This window comes from Rhea americana, unplaced genomic scaffold (genome assembly GCF_003343005.1).
Source record: "Rhea americana isolate MKP2758 unplaced genomic scaffold, rheAme1 scaffold_205, whole genome shotgun sequence".
Lineage (NCBI taxonomy): Eukaryota > Metazoa > Chordata > Aves > Rheiformes > Rheidae > Rhea > Rhea americana.
This window is the reverse complement of record NW_028186206.1, coordinates 137110-152728: the sequence shown is the minus strand read 5'-3', so window position 1 is coordinate 152728 and position 15619 is coordinate 137110. Positions and strand designations below refer to the sequence as shown.

Genomic DNA, 15619 nt, shown 5'->3' with positions numbered 1-15619 from the left:
CCCTATGGATTCTCCTTATGTCTTTGCTTATTCCTGTATATATATTTGAGTGGGTAGATTTGTGTTTTTGGGGAAAGATGGGGTGGTGGTAGGGAATGAGGCAGAAAGAAGAGAGCAAGGAAGGGGAATGAAGTTCCTAAGTAGCGATATGGAGAGCATTACTTAAGTAAATAGATTTTTCTGATTTCTTGATTAGTTCTGGGTTTGTGGAGTTGCTATTTTTTCTTAAAAGGTTAATTCATGCCACTGAACTGAAATCATATGTGTATCAGTAGAAAAAAATATCCTTGATTTCTATTATTTAGTAGGAGAATTGGCAGATAACTATTATTACAGTATTTCAAATTGTTATTTTTCTTTTAAATGTAAACAAACATTTTGGAAGTTAAAATKATCAATTTTTAGAACTGCAAAGAAGTTTACACTAGACACGCATTAGTAATATCTTTGAACATGTAAATTAAAGTACTGATTTTATTTCTTTCATAAAAGCTCTATTTGTCTTTAGATGTTTTAATAACTGCAGTTTTACTACAGAAAATATTTTACATGGTAAAACAATACAGTTTGAATACACACAGCAAATCCTTTTACTAATTTAATTGTGAACAGTATGACTTCTAGTGTTCAACTGCTTACAAATTATCTTCATGCAGTTTGTACTTGAAAAAATATACTGAAATTGATTTGTTCAAAGTATATTTTGTGATTCTGGATGCAACCACTATTTGAAATAGTGTACCGATTATTCAGAGGTTGGGCTGATGGAGATTCTTAGGAACCATAATCAGAATGCTTTTAGGAAGGTTGTGTGTGCAGTTCAGTAAAYAGGGTTCTTCTGTGAAAAGTTCTGTTTTTGTTTTTGGTTTCTTTCCTTTTTTTTAAGTCTGCAGTACAAGAAGCAGGTAGTCATATGTTTTTAGTTTCATCTTGGCTGACTGTGTAGCACTTTGGGTAGGGTTAACCAATGTACCAAGCATACTTTTACAGGGTCACTGTTGAAGCAGCCCAGCGGCTTCAGTTCAGGCCCGAAACAATCCAGATACCTGCGTAGTGTTTCCACGCTTATTTTAACTTCTCACTTGTATGTGTTTCCTGCAGAGTAAAGAAGTGCTTACATTTTCTCATTCCTTATCAGTCATGGATACTATTTTTCTGGGATTCTTCAGTTACTGTTTATTGATACGCTAACTTTGTTTCTAAGAACTGTCTTACTTCATGCATAGGTACTTCTTGTTTTAGTAATGTTCTTCAGTTCATTTTTCTTCTAMATCTGTTAACAAATAGAGGATTTGAGACTTTTAGCAGAAAATACAGCTTCATGGATTGTTATAATAGTTGTTAATTGTTTGTTAGATAAATTGTCTGTATTTTTTCCTGTGGTCAGAGGAATCCTGGCGTATTTCCCCTTGCCCCCCCTTTCAAGAAAATGGCAAAAATGTCCCTCCCCCCAGTATGGATGATCAGCATGATTTTTCACTAGCTAACAGGGGTCTTAAGTCATTTAAGCTTAAATGAACCTTGCAGCTTTTTTTTTTCTTTTTCCATCTTTTTCTTCTGATGTTAGTAGAAAAATGTAAATAACTAATAATCAATTTATAATCGTAGATTTTTAAGATGAGGAGCCGCTGTTAGATCAGTTAACCTCCTATAATAAAGTTTCTCAGGTAATTTTGTATGTCTATCCAGATACTAAGCCCAGTATGTTGTGCATAATTACTACTCTGGGGGAAGGARTCGGGGAGAGACTTATTAAAGCCTTTTAACACAAAATTAGGCATCTAAAAATGTTGGATTTGAAAGCTATAATATTTATAAAGGTTGTTTCCACATAGCTGATATGAATGATGTGGTAAATTTCCAGTAGAATGCATATAAACAAATTAGATGTAGAATGCTGCAGCATGGTGGACTTTTCAGTGTATTTAGTTTGTTTACCCACTGAAGAAGCATAGACATTTCAGAATGCAGAGTGCATTCATGAGTTTATTCATACTAGATGATTTATAGTTGTCTTAGTGGAAGACTTACCTGCGTTGTTTGCAGTCACTTATGTTCTAAGCTTTAAAAGAAACAATTAATAAATAGTGGATTCATTGTCAAAACAAATAAACTTCTTGTTCAGTGAGAGGTTAAATTTACTGACCAGGAGTGTTTATGATGTGTTTACTAAGCTCTGTGTAGAATTCTTTATCTTTAATATTTGATAAAAACTCAATTTAGCTTAAAAAGTCTTCTGAATAGATTGTSTCATTTCATTGCTATGTGTTTGAGACCAAAGTACTAATTTAGGAATAAGCRCTCTAATGTGAATAAAACAAGATGCATCATAAAAATGTAATGTGGTTATACTTAATACCACAAGTAGTATATATTCGGCTGTATAGTTGTGATTTATTATTTATACTCATTGACTGCCAGGATATATTTTCATGGARCACACTTACTTGCATAACTACAGTACACAAAGCAGTTGGTTGTAAATTGATGGCTGAATAGATCACATTGTGTAAAGTAAGGTGGTTCATAACATACAATAAATAGATTGATTTAAGAGCATGTCTTTCTTAGCAACCCACAGTAATATTTTATTCTGTTTGAATCATTTCTTGAATGTTGTGATATATATGAATGTGATATATATATATATATATGATGTTTATATAGAGAGGGGTGTGTGTGTGTGTATATGTGTGTATATATATAGTGTATATGTCTATTTATCTAGGAATAAAATACGTAGGCAGTTGTAGGGGGTTTTTGTAAGTACAGAGAATTGTTACTAATTTGTGAGTTGTATACAGGTTAGAAAAACTTTCATCAGACCCTACTGTGTTAGACTCTGGTGCTTCCAGGTAATCAGTATAGTTTTGAAAATGGTTTTGACCATGCAAAATTAGTCAAATGATACTTTCTTGTAAGTTTGTAGGGATAGGTTGCTGTGTGCATGTGTTCAGTCTGTGGCTTTCTGTGCTGCTAGATTGCAGAATATATGTGACTTGTAGGGTATCTATCTACAGTAGTTACGCTACTTTTTTCAAAAACATGACTAACAAAAACATCGGTTAATAGTTTAAATATAGCTTTAATATCAGTTTTGAAGACTGTTTTAGAGATTTACGTTGAAAGGAAGATCTATTCTTGATTTAGAAGTAAATTCTTGGAGGATGAAATTATGTAAATCAAGTCAAACTTAGTTGCTTGCTTTCCTCAGGATGGTAGGAGGAAGAAATAAGAGTCATAGTTTGCCTGAAAGCCATAGTTGCTACTGAAAGTAGACTAGTAGAAGCATTTCATTCTAATTTGTCAACTATATAATTCTGTAGTTTCATAGAGACACTAAGAGCATCACTGCCAAAATTTTACTCTGTGCATTTTTTTCTGCTTCTACGTTTGTAAGGAGAATAAAAGAAAAGGCACAGAGAATAAAATGTGGTTGGTATTAATGTGAAATATTAGGTTGATATTAAGAGAAATTAAACACAATAGTTAGTATTGTGCTATAAAACTTTCCTTCTGTAAAATATGCTGTATAATTTCTAGTTAACAATGTTATGCTTTATGCAATTCTAATTATCTTCTCTGAACTAACAGTTTCACTGCATCTTAATGAGCATAGCTTGATGCAGGTGACTTTTTCCAAATGCTTTTAGTAATCTTCTTTAGATAAGGTTACTATTTATTGTATACTTATAAAAAGCTATTTCTGTTGATATACTGAAGCTGTATTATCAGCTATGATAATAAATTATTTGTATTTAAATTTCCAGGTTACTAATGTGAAAGAAAACATCTGTATCTTTTTTTATATATCTTTTTCCTTTTTTTCCTCCCCTCCAGGAAATTTGAAYGTTACTCTTCAAGTGTGGGATATAGGGGGGCAAACAATAGGAGGCAAGATGCTGGATAAATATATCTATGGAGCTCAGGTACGGTATAAGTGGTGATAATTTTATCTAAGTAATGAGATAGAATTCTTTGGAACTTTGCTCTCAACATTATACTTACATTGCAGGATATATATCTATATCTTTTTTGTAGATCTCAATGCTGAAAATCTGCTTAATCTAAACTTAATTGATAGTAATATGCAGCTCTTAATATGGAATGTAGTTAGTGTTTTTGAGCTGATTTTAAATAGCAAAGTAAAGGTGCTCATTTGTAGATCCTAACAAGTCTCGAAACAAATAGATTTCCATGCTTTGTGTCTTGACTTGAGAAAAGGAGTCATAGTAAATAGTATTTGGCTATTTATTTGGTAGATGTAGTGGCTGCTTTGAGAGCAGATACCTCCTGGGGTGAAGAAGTAGCAGGAGGAAATTAAGAGCAATTCTACACTATGAAACTCATACGTGCAATTGACTTTGTAAGAGGGCAAACAAAAGRAGGCAACTAAATATTTTTGCAGAACTCCAGTGAAAATTTTATTTAGAGGTTAACTAAGTGACTTAAAATGAATTGCAGGATTAAGTATGAGATAAATACTGTAACAATATATTGAGAAGATTTGGGATGATGTACTGTACACCAGACTTTTTAACATGAATGATCACATGATGTACTCTGTCCTTTAATTTGGAGTTTGTAATGAGAACAGTAAGCATAATATACTTCATAGGTACATCTGAAAAGAAAACAAGTATATCTGTGTGTGTGTCTTCCATTACTTTAAGCAGCAGAAATAYGGGATCCTAAAACTTCTGTTGGATAGAAACTTTTCTTTAATAAGTATAGAGCAGGAATGGCTAATCAGGTATTAGGTTTTATTAATTGACAGGATAAAGAAACTTATCAATTTCATATTTGGCACTTTCAAAAAATACTTTAATGCTTTTAGTTGTTTTTAATAAAAAAATATTTTATTGCCCTGTAAAAGATCTATCAAGCAACAGGAGAAACTGGCTTCCATGACAGAGGGAATTTGATTAATCACAAATTGTTACCATATGCACAAAGTAAACTCTATGAAAGAAGTAAAAAGCTATTAACTTTTCTGCATTGCATTTGGTGATAACTTAGGAGTTTCTTATCAGCAATAGTAGGTCAAAAAAGTTAATACTAGTGCTCCAAGGTAGGTTCATATCAGTAAACCTAAAGTTATAGTAGTCTGATTTTCTTTTTAGTCATTTTGAGCAAATCAACAAAAGAATCCATGTCCAATCTCTTCTTTAACCTCTTCCCACCCTCCTCCCCTTTTAATTTTTTACATTTCATTATTATTTTTTTAATGAACTAATGGCTCTTCTCCCTTGCCTTGTTGGCATATAACACCRATGTTTGTAATAATCATCTTATCCTCAGGGCTGACTTTGAATACACGTCTGTATTAGCTTTGTAACGATATCTCTTAAAGACAGATAAAGCTATCCTTATCTTCATCTATTTGTGAAAAACATTGTGAATAATTCTGAAAGGCACTATATTCGGTTTGTTTCCAGGCTGAAGTTTATTTCATGTAGAGCATCTGTAGCTTTGTAGAAGAAAAAGAGGAAAGATGAAATAGTGCAAGTAGGAGTATTTAGAAGGAAAAATCTTAAATACAWAGAAAAAATCTGTGAATGAGCAGCAAAGCAGCAAAAATGTGACTGAGAAGAGCCAGCAAGGCTGGATATAGTRAGGGGTAATTTGTGCCTAACCAACCAGATAATCTTACGTGAGGAGAGGCTCTGTGTTTCCCTTGACTTTAACAAGTCTTTTGTCATCTCCCATAGTATTCTTGCAGACAACTGGGGAGATGTAAACTGGATGAGTGATTGAAAAACTGGGTTGACAGTTGGACTTAAAGGGTCCATAGCTGAATGTCTTACTCACCTGATAACGAGTGCCTGGTTATGAGTGGTCATGTGTGCTTARTGGTCAGTCCTATTTTATGTCTTCGTTAATAAATTGAATAATAGAACAAATTATATTGCAGATTTGCAGATGACGCTGAATGGGTGGGAATGGCCAGTAAGCTGGAGTGTAGGGCTGCCGTTTAAAGAAGCCATGACAAACTAAGGAAATGGGCTGACAGAAACCTCTCAAAGTTCAGTGAAGGCAAATGCAAAGTCATGAAGCTGGGATAGAATAACCTTGTGATAGAGATGGATGATCTGGATGGGGGGGGCCCTTTCCAGCTTGAATTATGATAATAAAAGTAAGAGATTAGAGAGATTATTTGTAATATACCCAGGCTATATACATGTAGAGTGAATGATCTGGATGTACTGCAGTAGTTTTGAGTCGCTCTGCATATATTGTCTAAATGACTGTGGTTAAGTATATGTAGACTATGAACTGTTTTTCTTTAAAGATAGCTTATCTGCAGATGAGTAAAGTATCATAAGTTACTCTTTGCTGGAATGAATTTTATCTTTACAATTTTGATCCAAAATATTTTATGAATATTAATAAATGCAAAATCTAATTCCATCATATTAAAGTCAGTTATTGGATGGGGCCAGCGAAGGATAAACCTGGAGAATAAAACTACATGTGCACTTAGTGTTTTTTGGTAGCTTTTTTTATTGTGACAGACTTTGACGTAAACGTGACACCTTTTAAATATTGACCATTTAGTGTGAATATATTATTTGGTTGAATAATGTTATGACACTTCCATAATTGTAGTACTGCTGTATAACAGTAGTGCTGCTGTTTGTATGGGAAACATATTTCAGAACTACTCCCATCCCTTAGCTGTAACTGCTGCCCCTATCCACATATCTAGTTTAAAGTATACTTAAGAGCTGGCATATGCTACCTCATAAATTGACTTGTTAATAGAATAAGAGTTCTGCAGACCGTACCTTCTCTAGAGACCAGCAAATCATTTCTGCAGTATTCTCAGTTTCCAGTGGCCTATATTTGAAAATATTTTATAATTCAGGAACAAAAAGCACTCACATCTGTAGTAATGTCTCTATTACTAGAGTGCAATTATGCAAGCAGGGAGTATTTGCCACATTGCTGGAGACTAGAGAATTAACATACTGTTCTCTGCATGTTGTCCTCCATATGTTTCAAACCCTTTTCATGGCAAGGAAATGTGCTACTTCTGTGTTACAAGGCCAGTGTTAACTTTCTGCCTTAATTCCTCATGCATAATGGAGAAATAACAGGTTTTATGTTTTCCACTCATTCTGTACTGAATAGACWAAGTTTGTGGAAAATATGATGTACTTTTGGTGAAAGCGAAGATGGAGTTTCTACTTAAAATAAAAAAGGAGAAATACATTTTAGCTGTGGAGTTATGGTTAGTTCTTCATTAATTATCCATGTCACAGTAAAGTTAGTGTTGTTGTGTCAAATCTAAGCAATAATTTTTCTCTGACCCAGGTGCTATGCTGCCCATTTTTTGGAATCTCTAAGGTGTTATACCTGCCAGCTTTGCCCTACTTGGATGGATTGCTCAGACATAAAACTTGAGTAACCTGTTGGTGAAGTAGACATAGTATAGTTTTATTGCAGTTATGCAATCTCGCATGAAATCATGTCTATTGTTGCAGTTATCCTGAGCATGAATTGAAGTAATGTTCAAGGAATGACAGTATTTACATGTGGTTTTATTCAGCTTTACAAAAATTTCATGGTGTGGATATTGGCATTTGACTTACCTGTTATTAAAGAAGTTGGGGGATCTAACAGTTTGGGAGCAATCTCTCAGTTCATGAGCAGATAATGGTATGAAGAGAGAAAAATCAGAAGGTAACTTAGAACAACAATATAGTACGCAGATCAGAAGAAAACAGGTCTGAGATGCAGAACCACATAAATTAGGGTTCAAGTATTTCAGTTTCCTAAATACAAGAAAGAAGTAATTGAGAAGATAGAGAATGATCAAGAAAAGAATATACTTTAAAAGCAGTGTTTTAGATCAAGCAGTGGGGTACAAAAAGGAAGGGTGAGTCCTAATTCCAAGCTTTGTTCAATAATTTGGTTCATGACAATGCCACCAAGAAAGCGATGGCTTTTCGTCCAAAGGTGTAGGTGGGCTGCACTTGGCTGGAGGATCTGTAGCAGTGTAGCACTTTGAAGAGATAGAGACAAAGTTGGCCAGCCTTAAACGTCTTAGATTCTATTAACTTTGTGTTTCATCTGACTCTGATTAAACTTTAAAGCATCTTCAGCACTGAAAAATTTGCTTTGCCTTCTGCAAGCTGGTTTGCTGTGCTTCTCYGCAAGCTGGAGAATAGGCTGGACCAGTGCAGAAAGAAGCATGCCATGTGCCCTTTCTCATTTACAACTTTCAGCCTCATGTTTGTTCTTYTAGTCTTTATAATACCTATCCGTCAGCTCTAGTGTCTTCTTCCCCACTGAATATCTCATTATCCATGTGTCCTTTCTGGAAAAAGGCTTATATTATAACAGACAAAAATATACATGTAAAGGCATTTGAGTGGTTATAAAAATGGTCAGGAGAAGTTATGAAACAAGATACTAATGAATATGGGTAGAAAAGCTGGAAGAGGGTAGTGGATGTTTAATATYAGATTTGATTACTGAAGTAGAGGGGGAAGAGAAAAAAGAAAAAGGAAGTGGGTGTCATAAGTCTTAATTTCCTTGAAGGAACTGATGAAAAGTGTTCCTAAGAAAGTAATAGACATAATTGCTTTAAAGACTTTAAGGAACAAAAAGCTCAGCCAGCCAGTTGATGGCGTTGAAGTAAGAGAGATGGATTTGTATTGCAGTCGTAGTCAATAGAAATTGAAGAGATCTCAGTAGGATCTGTTCCCTTCTTCTGAAGCTATACATGCCTAATTTCTACTTCATGTTTCAGCAACCTTGAAAAATTCTTCAGTTTTAGGAGTTCTGTTACCACCAAAGGTGTATTTTGGAGCTTAACTGTTCTTACTGTTTACATGTTTTCTCTAATATGTACTCTTCTCTCTACAATCCTCTCTGATTAATTTTATTGCTACTTGTCTCCTTGATCACAGAATAATAGGAAAATTCATATTGGAAAGGACCTCCTGAGGCTTCTAGTCCAACCTCCTGCTCAAAGCAAGGTCAACTGTGAGGTCAGACCAGGTTGCTCAGGGTTTTATCCAGWCTGTTCTTGAAAACCTGTAAGGACAGAGATTATACAGCCTTTTTGAGCAGCCTGTTCCACTGTTTGACTCTTCTTCTGGTGAAGAAATTATTCCTTATTTCTAGTTTGAATGTCTCTTGTTTTGACTTAACTCCTGTTGCAGTTCATCCTCCTGCCATGCGATGCTGTGAGGAGCTCCATCTCCTTAATAGCCTCTCTGCGGGTACGGGGGTGCTGCWGTTAAGTCCCCTAAAGCCATCTCTCTTTCTTGCTGAAGAGGCCTGGTTCCTTCAGCTTCTCCTCATAGGACAAATGCTCTGACCATCTTGGTGATCTTCCACTGAGCTTGTTCCAGTTTATCAATGTTTTTTGTGTACTAATAGGGGGGCTGAGATGGCTGATATTCTAGGTATGCTCTAGGTAGTGCTGAGCAGGGGGAGATAATCACTTCTCTCAATATGTGGCTGTGCTCCTGCTAGTGTACCTCAGGATACTTTTGGCTTTCATTGCTGCCAGCGAATGCTGCTGGCTTGCATTCGGCTTGCTGCCTGCCAAGACCCTCAGGTCATTTTCAGCTTCTATCCAGCCAGTCAGTCTTCCCAGCTGGTGCTGTTTTTTCCTTCCCAGCTGCAGGACTTTGCATTTGTCCTTGCAAAATGACTTAYGACTCCTGTTGACCCATTCTTTCAGTGTGTCTAGGTACTTCTGAATGGCAAGTCCTGCCGTTGACTGCTCCTCCTAGTTCACGGTCATCTGCAAACTAAGTATAAAAGCATATAAAAAAGAGAAGTTCTTTTAGCTTTGCTTGACACTTTTAGCATCAGCATTGTGCCAGCCATCAGTCCTGTTTGTTGAAACAATCTGTTTTTTTCAATTTTCATATGTTAGTTATGCTTCTTAAACCTCTGATATTATTGCTGTTCTCTTCTAGTCTACCTTTTTCTAGACAACCAGTGCCCAAAGCTGGATGCAGTATATCAGCTGGGATGTTTCATTCCATCTGATATTTGCCTTTTTTTGCTACAAAGTAAATTTGACTTGTGTTCAGCTATGGTATACTCTAATTCCTTGATCCTTTGCTATAGAACCTGCTACAAAGCCAGATGTTTCCTACCCTTGTGCAATTGATTATTGCTTTCTTTGAACTTCTTCTGGTACTTATTGAATTGTATCCTATTATTTTTAGATTTTTCTCCCATTTGGCAAGATCATCTTATAATCTAAACTCTCTTCAGTCTTTACTAGTCTGTTATCATCTGTGAAATTAATCTAATAAACATGCACTCTGTTTCATGATCTGAGGCAATCATGAAACTATCAAGTATACCAGACAAACCTCWGGAAAAACTCTACTTGAAAAATCTTTTCACTTGACACTGAGCTATTGAATTGATTAATTTTGTATCCATTGTATTGTTTCTCTAGATTATTCCTGAAAACCTAATGTTTGGGACAGTGTGTAGTTTCAGGGATATTTATTTTTTAGATATCAACTCCAAGAGAACAATAGAAGCTATGTTGATTATATTCCTTAATTACAAGATACTTAGTTTTTTATGATATGGTTGAATGCAGTATAACTTAAAAGGGAGGGAGCTGGCCTTTCACATTCCAAAGGAGAGCAGAGGAGTGACAGTCAGGCATATGAGAAACACTTCAGTCATACATTTCTTCTTATTTTTTTTTTTCAAAAAAAGGGAACTGTAAACTACAGACTGCAAACAAAGCTAGGTAAAATAGAAGTCCTTTTCCACTGTGATTTTKATCTTCCTATTAGTATGAAGTGCTTTTTTGGACTTTTCAGTGTAATATATATGCAGTTTGGAATATTTATAATATAACTAATTGTGCTCTTTTGTGTATTGCTGTTTTTTCTCCCTTTTGTAATTAAGTTAGCATCTGAATTTGAAACACTATAGTATTACTTTATATTCCCTGTAAAGTATATCTACTACAGAAGCTTATGCTGACTCTTTTTTAAGTATTCCTTAAAAAGTAAAATGCCATTGATTGTAAAACCCTGTTTTATAATAATAATCTAATTATTTTAAAATTTAACAATATTTTATACCCTGTCATGTTTTAAATCTGTCTTTCCTTTAGGGTATTCTCTTGGTTTATGATATTACGAACAGCCAGAGCTTTGAAAATTTAGAAGACTGGTATAATGCAGTAAAAAAAGCGAACGAAGAATCAGAAACACAGCCACTTGTAGCCTTGGTTGGAAATAAAAGTAAGCAATTCATTTTTAAATATTAATTGGGATACTGTGAGTATTTAAAGAAATATCATAGTATTATAGTATTAACAGTATCGTAGAAATATCGTATCTTTAGCAAAAGGAAGCCGGTTTGTGTGTTTGTGTCTTATGCATTAAGCCTATGCTGGCCATGTTTAGATGACCTGTTTGGGTGCACCTAAGGGTTCTAGTTCCTGGGCAGCCAGGTTGAGGGAGTTGCTGGAGCATGCTTTGTTTGGGACATAACCTCTCTGTCTCTTCTTTCTTGACTTGGAGAGMAGCACACAGGAATGGAGAGCATCTCTCTCACCCAAGTTTAAATTTGATATAGTTGTATATATCTGGATATATCTGTGGCATGCATCTAGAGTGGAGAACTGGGAAGCCTTCCTGTGTCCAATGAGAGGTATATTGTATTGTTCTGTGTATCAAGGAGAACAACTGTGTTTCTCTGCTGGATAGAGATTAGTAAATTAAACTAATGGTATCTATTATTTAGCATTAGAGAGAGTATGAGTTTTCTATATTTTTTTTTGTATACCAGTGATTTTTRCAAGTAATTAAAAACAATTAAATAATTGATATCTATTATATAGCATTAGATATAATATTTTGAGCTTTGTTWTATTTTGCTTTATTTTATTTTTTTGCAAGACAGTAATTTTACATGAGGTTACTTTTTCTGTTGTTCCCGTGGGATTTTTTTTACCTGTCCTGTTTTTGACTATGTGAGTATAATATAATGCTTTTGTTTACTGCTGATCACCAAAATATACCACCTTAAAAACCATCCCTTGTTAGTTCTCTAATTAGTTTCCGATTAATTCCATTTCCAATTAATACATCTTCCAGAAAAATCCTTGTCAGCATATCTGAGGTCTTGATTACAAAGTCTTAACCTTTTTTTTTTTATTGAAGGTGATATGAGTAACATAAAGCAACTTTAGAAACAGAGTTAAGTGATAGAAGCCTTTTTTTAATAATTGTCATTCAAATTTATTTGAACAAGAAATCTTTTTTTTTTCTTTCTTTTTTTACTTTCTCACATATTTAGTGCCTCTGACAATGTCCACATCATGGACTATTCTGGGAAAAGACCTTACCTAGAAAGGTGGTATTGTTTGAAAGCATTTAAAAATARTATAGAGATAATACTTTAATTCAGAACGTTTAATTGTAGTGTTGCTTCTGCAGTGTTACAATTTTTTATGATATTAATTATGAAAGGGTACTTTTTTCTAGGAAGAAAACAGAGAAACTCTTAGAGTTACAATGTATAAATAGCACTTCTGAAAGTATAACATAGACTGTGTTGTACTGTGGCACACTAGCCAATAATACAGATTCTGTTGAAATTCAAATGAAAAATATTTTTCACTGATTTATATTTTACCCCAGAATTGGACTTCCTAACTGGAGTTCTGCAAATCTTACAAAGTATTTACAGTAGGATACACATAAGTAATTTTTTCTGCTGTAATGACACCATATAGGCAGAAAACCAGGCACAGGTTTCCATTTGCAGTTAAAAGATAATGTTTTATCTCTGTTATATACCTTAAGTATATGTGTTGTGAGTCTTCCCTCCCCCCATATACATGCATGCAATTCTTTAAAGTCCGAGTATTTCTTCAGGAGTATCTGCAAATAGAATACGAGTGAGATACCAGATAGAAGACTGATAAATGGAAAGGCTTTCACTTTATGAAAACAGTATTCAGAGGAACAGTTTACTGCCTGCTTTTTCCTTCAGAAGCTGTATGTGTAGAAGAAAAGCCAATTATTGCTTTCGTGTAATTCTAAGGATGTTTGTTGCTGTTGCACACATCACGAGCTTCTTGGTGTGTTTTAAAAGAAGGTTTTCAGAGGACGTTGCTTACAGAGGTCATTCTTTTGCTTTATTTTAACATGGTAAAAATTAAGCTTTTAGAAATTCGTTGCATTTCTGGACTTTATAAAAGGAGAACATCATCCAGGGGGGCTTCCATCTCAATGCTTTAATGTCCTGTGAGAGGTTACTACAGTCAGGCTGCTATTGTTACATAAATAAAAAACAAGGTAAGTGCTCACAGAGAAACATTGTGTTGATTCTTGCATATTACGAAGGGATAAAAACTACACTGCTAACATTTTTTTTTCAGATGAGATCACTGTGTTCAGAATAGCTCAACTTSTTTAGTCCGTAAGTAGTAAGACAGTTGTGTAGAATGTAAAAGCAAGAGATTTCAAGGGATGAAAAGTCATTTCATAAACTTATTTGACCTTGTGCGTGGTATAGGACAGGTACTTTCAGTCAGTAGTTTCTATCTGAGACCTATACTTGCTTTTTGAGCAATAGCATGTCTTTTACAAAAATATCCAAATATGCTCCCTGAAGGACTAGAAACTTTTTTTTTTTTTAAGCTTTTATCAGAAAGTAACCAACTGTGGATACAGAAGTCAAGGATGCGGTTATTGTCATTCATGACACTTTGGAAAAGTTGGCCTATATTTAGATATTTGGATAAGAATTTATAAGCCTACCTGTAACCATCCATTTTGAAACTCTTGGCCTAAAATTAGTGCTGCTCTTTCAAGTCTATTCAACTTGGTTATACTCCCTTTTGTCAAATTTTTCACTTACTAATGTCAACCAAAAGAAAAGTGCCCCCCCCAGTTTCAGGGTGAACACACACCCTGGAATCTCTGTTACAGGTGCTCTAAAAATAGGAACAAAGTTATGGTTAAAAAAGACTTGGAAGAAGACAATAAGAAATATTGTTCTTTGTTATCCAGTATGGAAAACTGAACACGTGAATTACAGCAGATGTAAATTTCCTTGGGTAATTTTGTCATTGAAAACATGAATTGCTTCAAGTACAACGGTAAATGATACGTACTAGGTGTTAAATTGGCTGTAATAATGCATGATTTATTAGTGTTTTGTTACATCAATTTATAATCATTACAGCTGTTAAATTTGTCATGTTTGGAGGAAGTTCTTCAGTATTCTACCAAATTTGAAGAAACTGTGCTTTACAATGGTGATTTAAATGAATTGACTCTAATTTTGACTCTTCCATTTTATTTTGCTTAACAATAGGTTAGAATTAGAATTAGAATAGGTTAGAATTAGAATTAGAATGCAGCAAGCTCCTGTGTGTCTGATGAAAGGATGGTAATTAACTTCAGAGTGGCAGCTTATTAGAATGTTCTGTTGTGACTGTAGCATTAAAATTTACTGATCAAATGATGAAATGTAATTAAGGAAATTTCTATATACAACGCTATTTGTTTGCTTCTGGATTAGATAAAAAGGAGGGACTAAATTGTTAAAAACAATTGGGAAAACACGAGAGCTTTAGAAATGCATCCTTCTTTGTGAAAGGGATCTTTCTTTCTTTCTTTCTTTTCTTTATTTTTTTTTTCTTTTTTTTTTAAGATGCTGTTTGCCCTTCTGTGTGCTTAGTTTTTATTTTTCACTCTCTACTTCTCACTTCTTTACTTCCTTACATCTTTCTCTACAGCTTGACCAGCTGATTCTGTCAGAGTAGGAGACTGACTTGAGCCAAGATCTGGCCCAGACCTGCTTCCAGCACTTGTCCTATTCTCAGTTAAATCACTATCTTTCCATACTTGTGTGTGTGCACGTGCACACTCAGTAATCGACATATAGAATCATAAAGCTTAATTCAGAATGTTTCTTTTTAAAATTACTCATAAGTCATGAGATTAAATCCTAAAATTTAGTGTGAAGTCTTAAATTTAACTTTCCTTATAACTTTACTGTAACTTACTTTACAGTATTTTAATCTTATTTAATACAAAGTATATTTGAAATATGCTTATTTATATGTTGCTCTGTACCTCTTCAGTTGCACCAGAAATAAGTCTAAGCTTTGTTGTCAACAATARAAAATTCTTTGGATTTTCAGCTTTTTTAAACTAAAACTTTTATAGGTATTGTACTGTTGAATACTTTGAAACGTAATATTGCATAGTGGAAAGTAAGCGCAAATGAATCAAATCGAATGAATGAAGTTATCGAATGAAGTATGTCTTGTGTACTTAGAATCTTTTCTTAAACTTTTGGTGTTGATCTGTATTTCTGTAATTTGCAATGAGTTGTCTAGTCATTTGTGTGAATTAGAGAGGTTTTACTGTGTTTTATATGACTGATGTGTTTCATTCCTTTCTGCCTGGACTATTTCTTTGTATATTTTCCTCTGCACTAATCTATAACCGGACTCCTCAAGTGTCCTACCAACATTTTCAGTGGATATACTGTAAACAAAAATTAACCCAGGTTGCATGGGAGCTGCACTCTTTTTGATTTATGGCTACCTAGATGGTCTCAGGGCGGTGGTTATCTGTAACTTATGTAGGGGGTA

General features: G+C 34.4%; 1 protein-coding gene across 2 annotated transcripts in view; it reads left to right on the top strand.

Moving 5' to 3' along the window:
* The window catches only part of RAB28 (RAB28, member RAS oncogene family), a 64840-nt gene that overhangs the window by 9131 nt on the left and 40090 nt on the right, over positions 1 to 15619 (top strand). For both annotated transcript variants that reach the window (XM_085304246.1, XM_085304244.1), the window contains exons 3-4: positions 3841 to 3929; positions 11114 to 11243. In XM_085304246.1, the coding sequence (XP_085160372.1) occupies positions 3841 to 3929; positions 11114 to 11243 (219 nt within the window). The remainder of the gene's footprint in view (positions 1 to 3840; positions 3930 to 11113; positions 11244 to 15619) is intronic.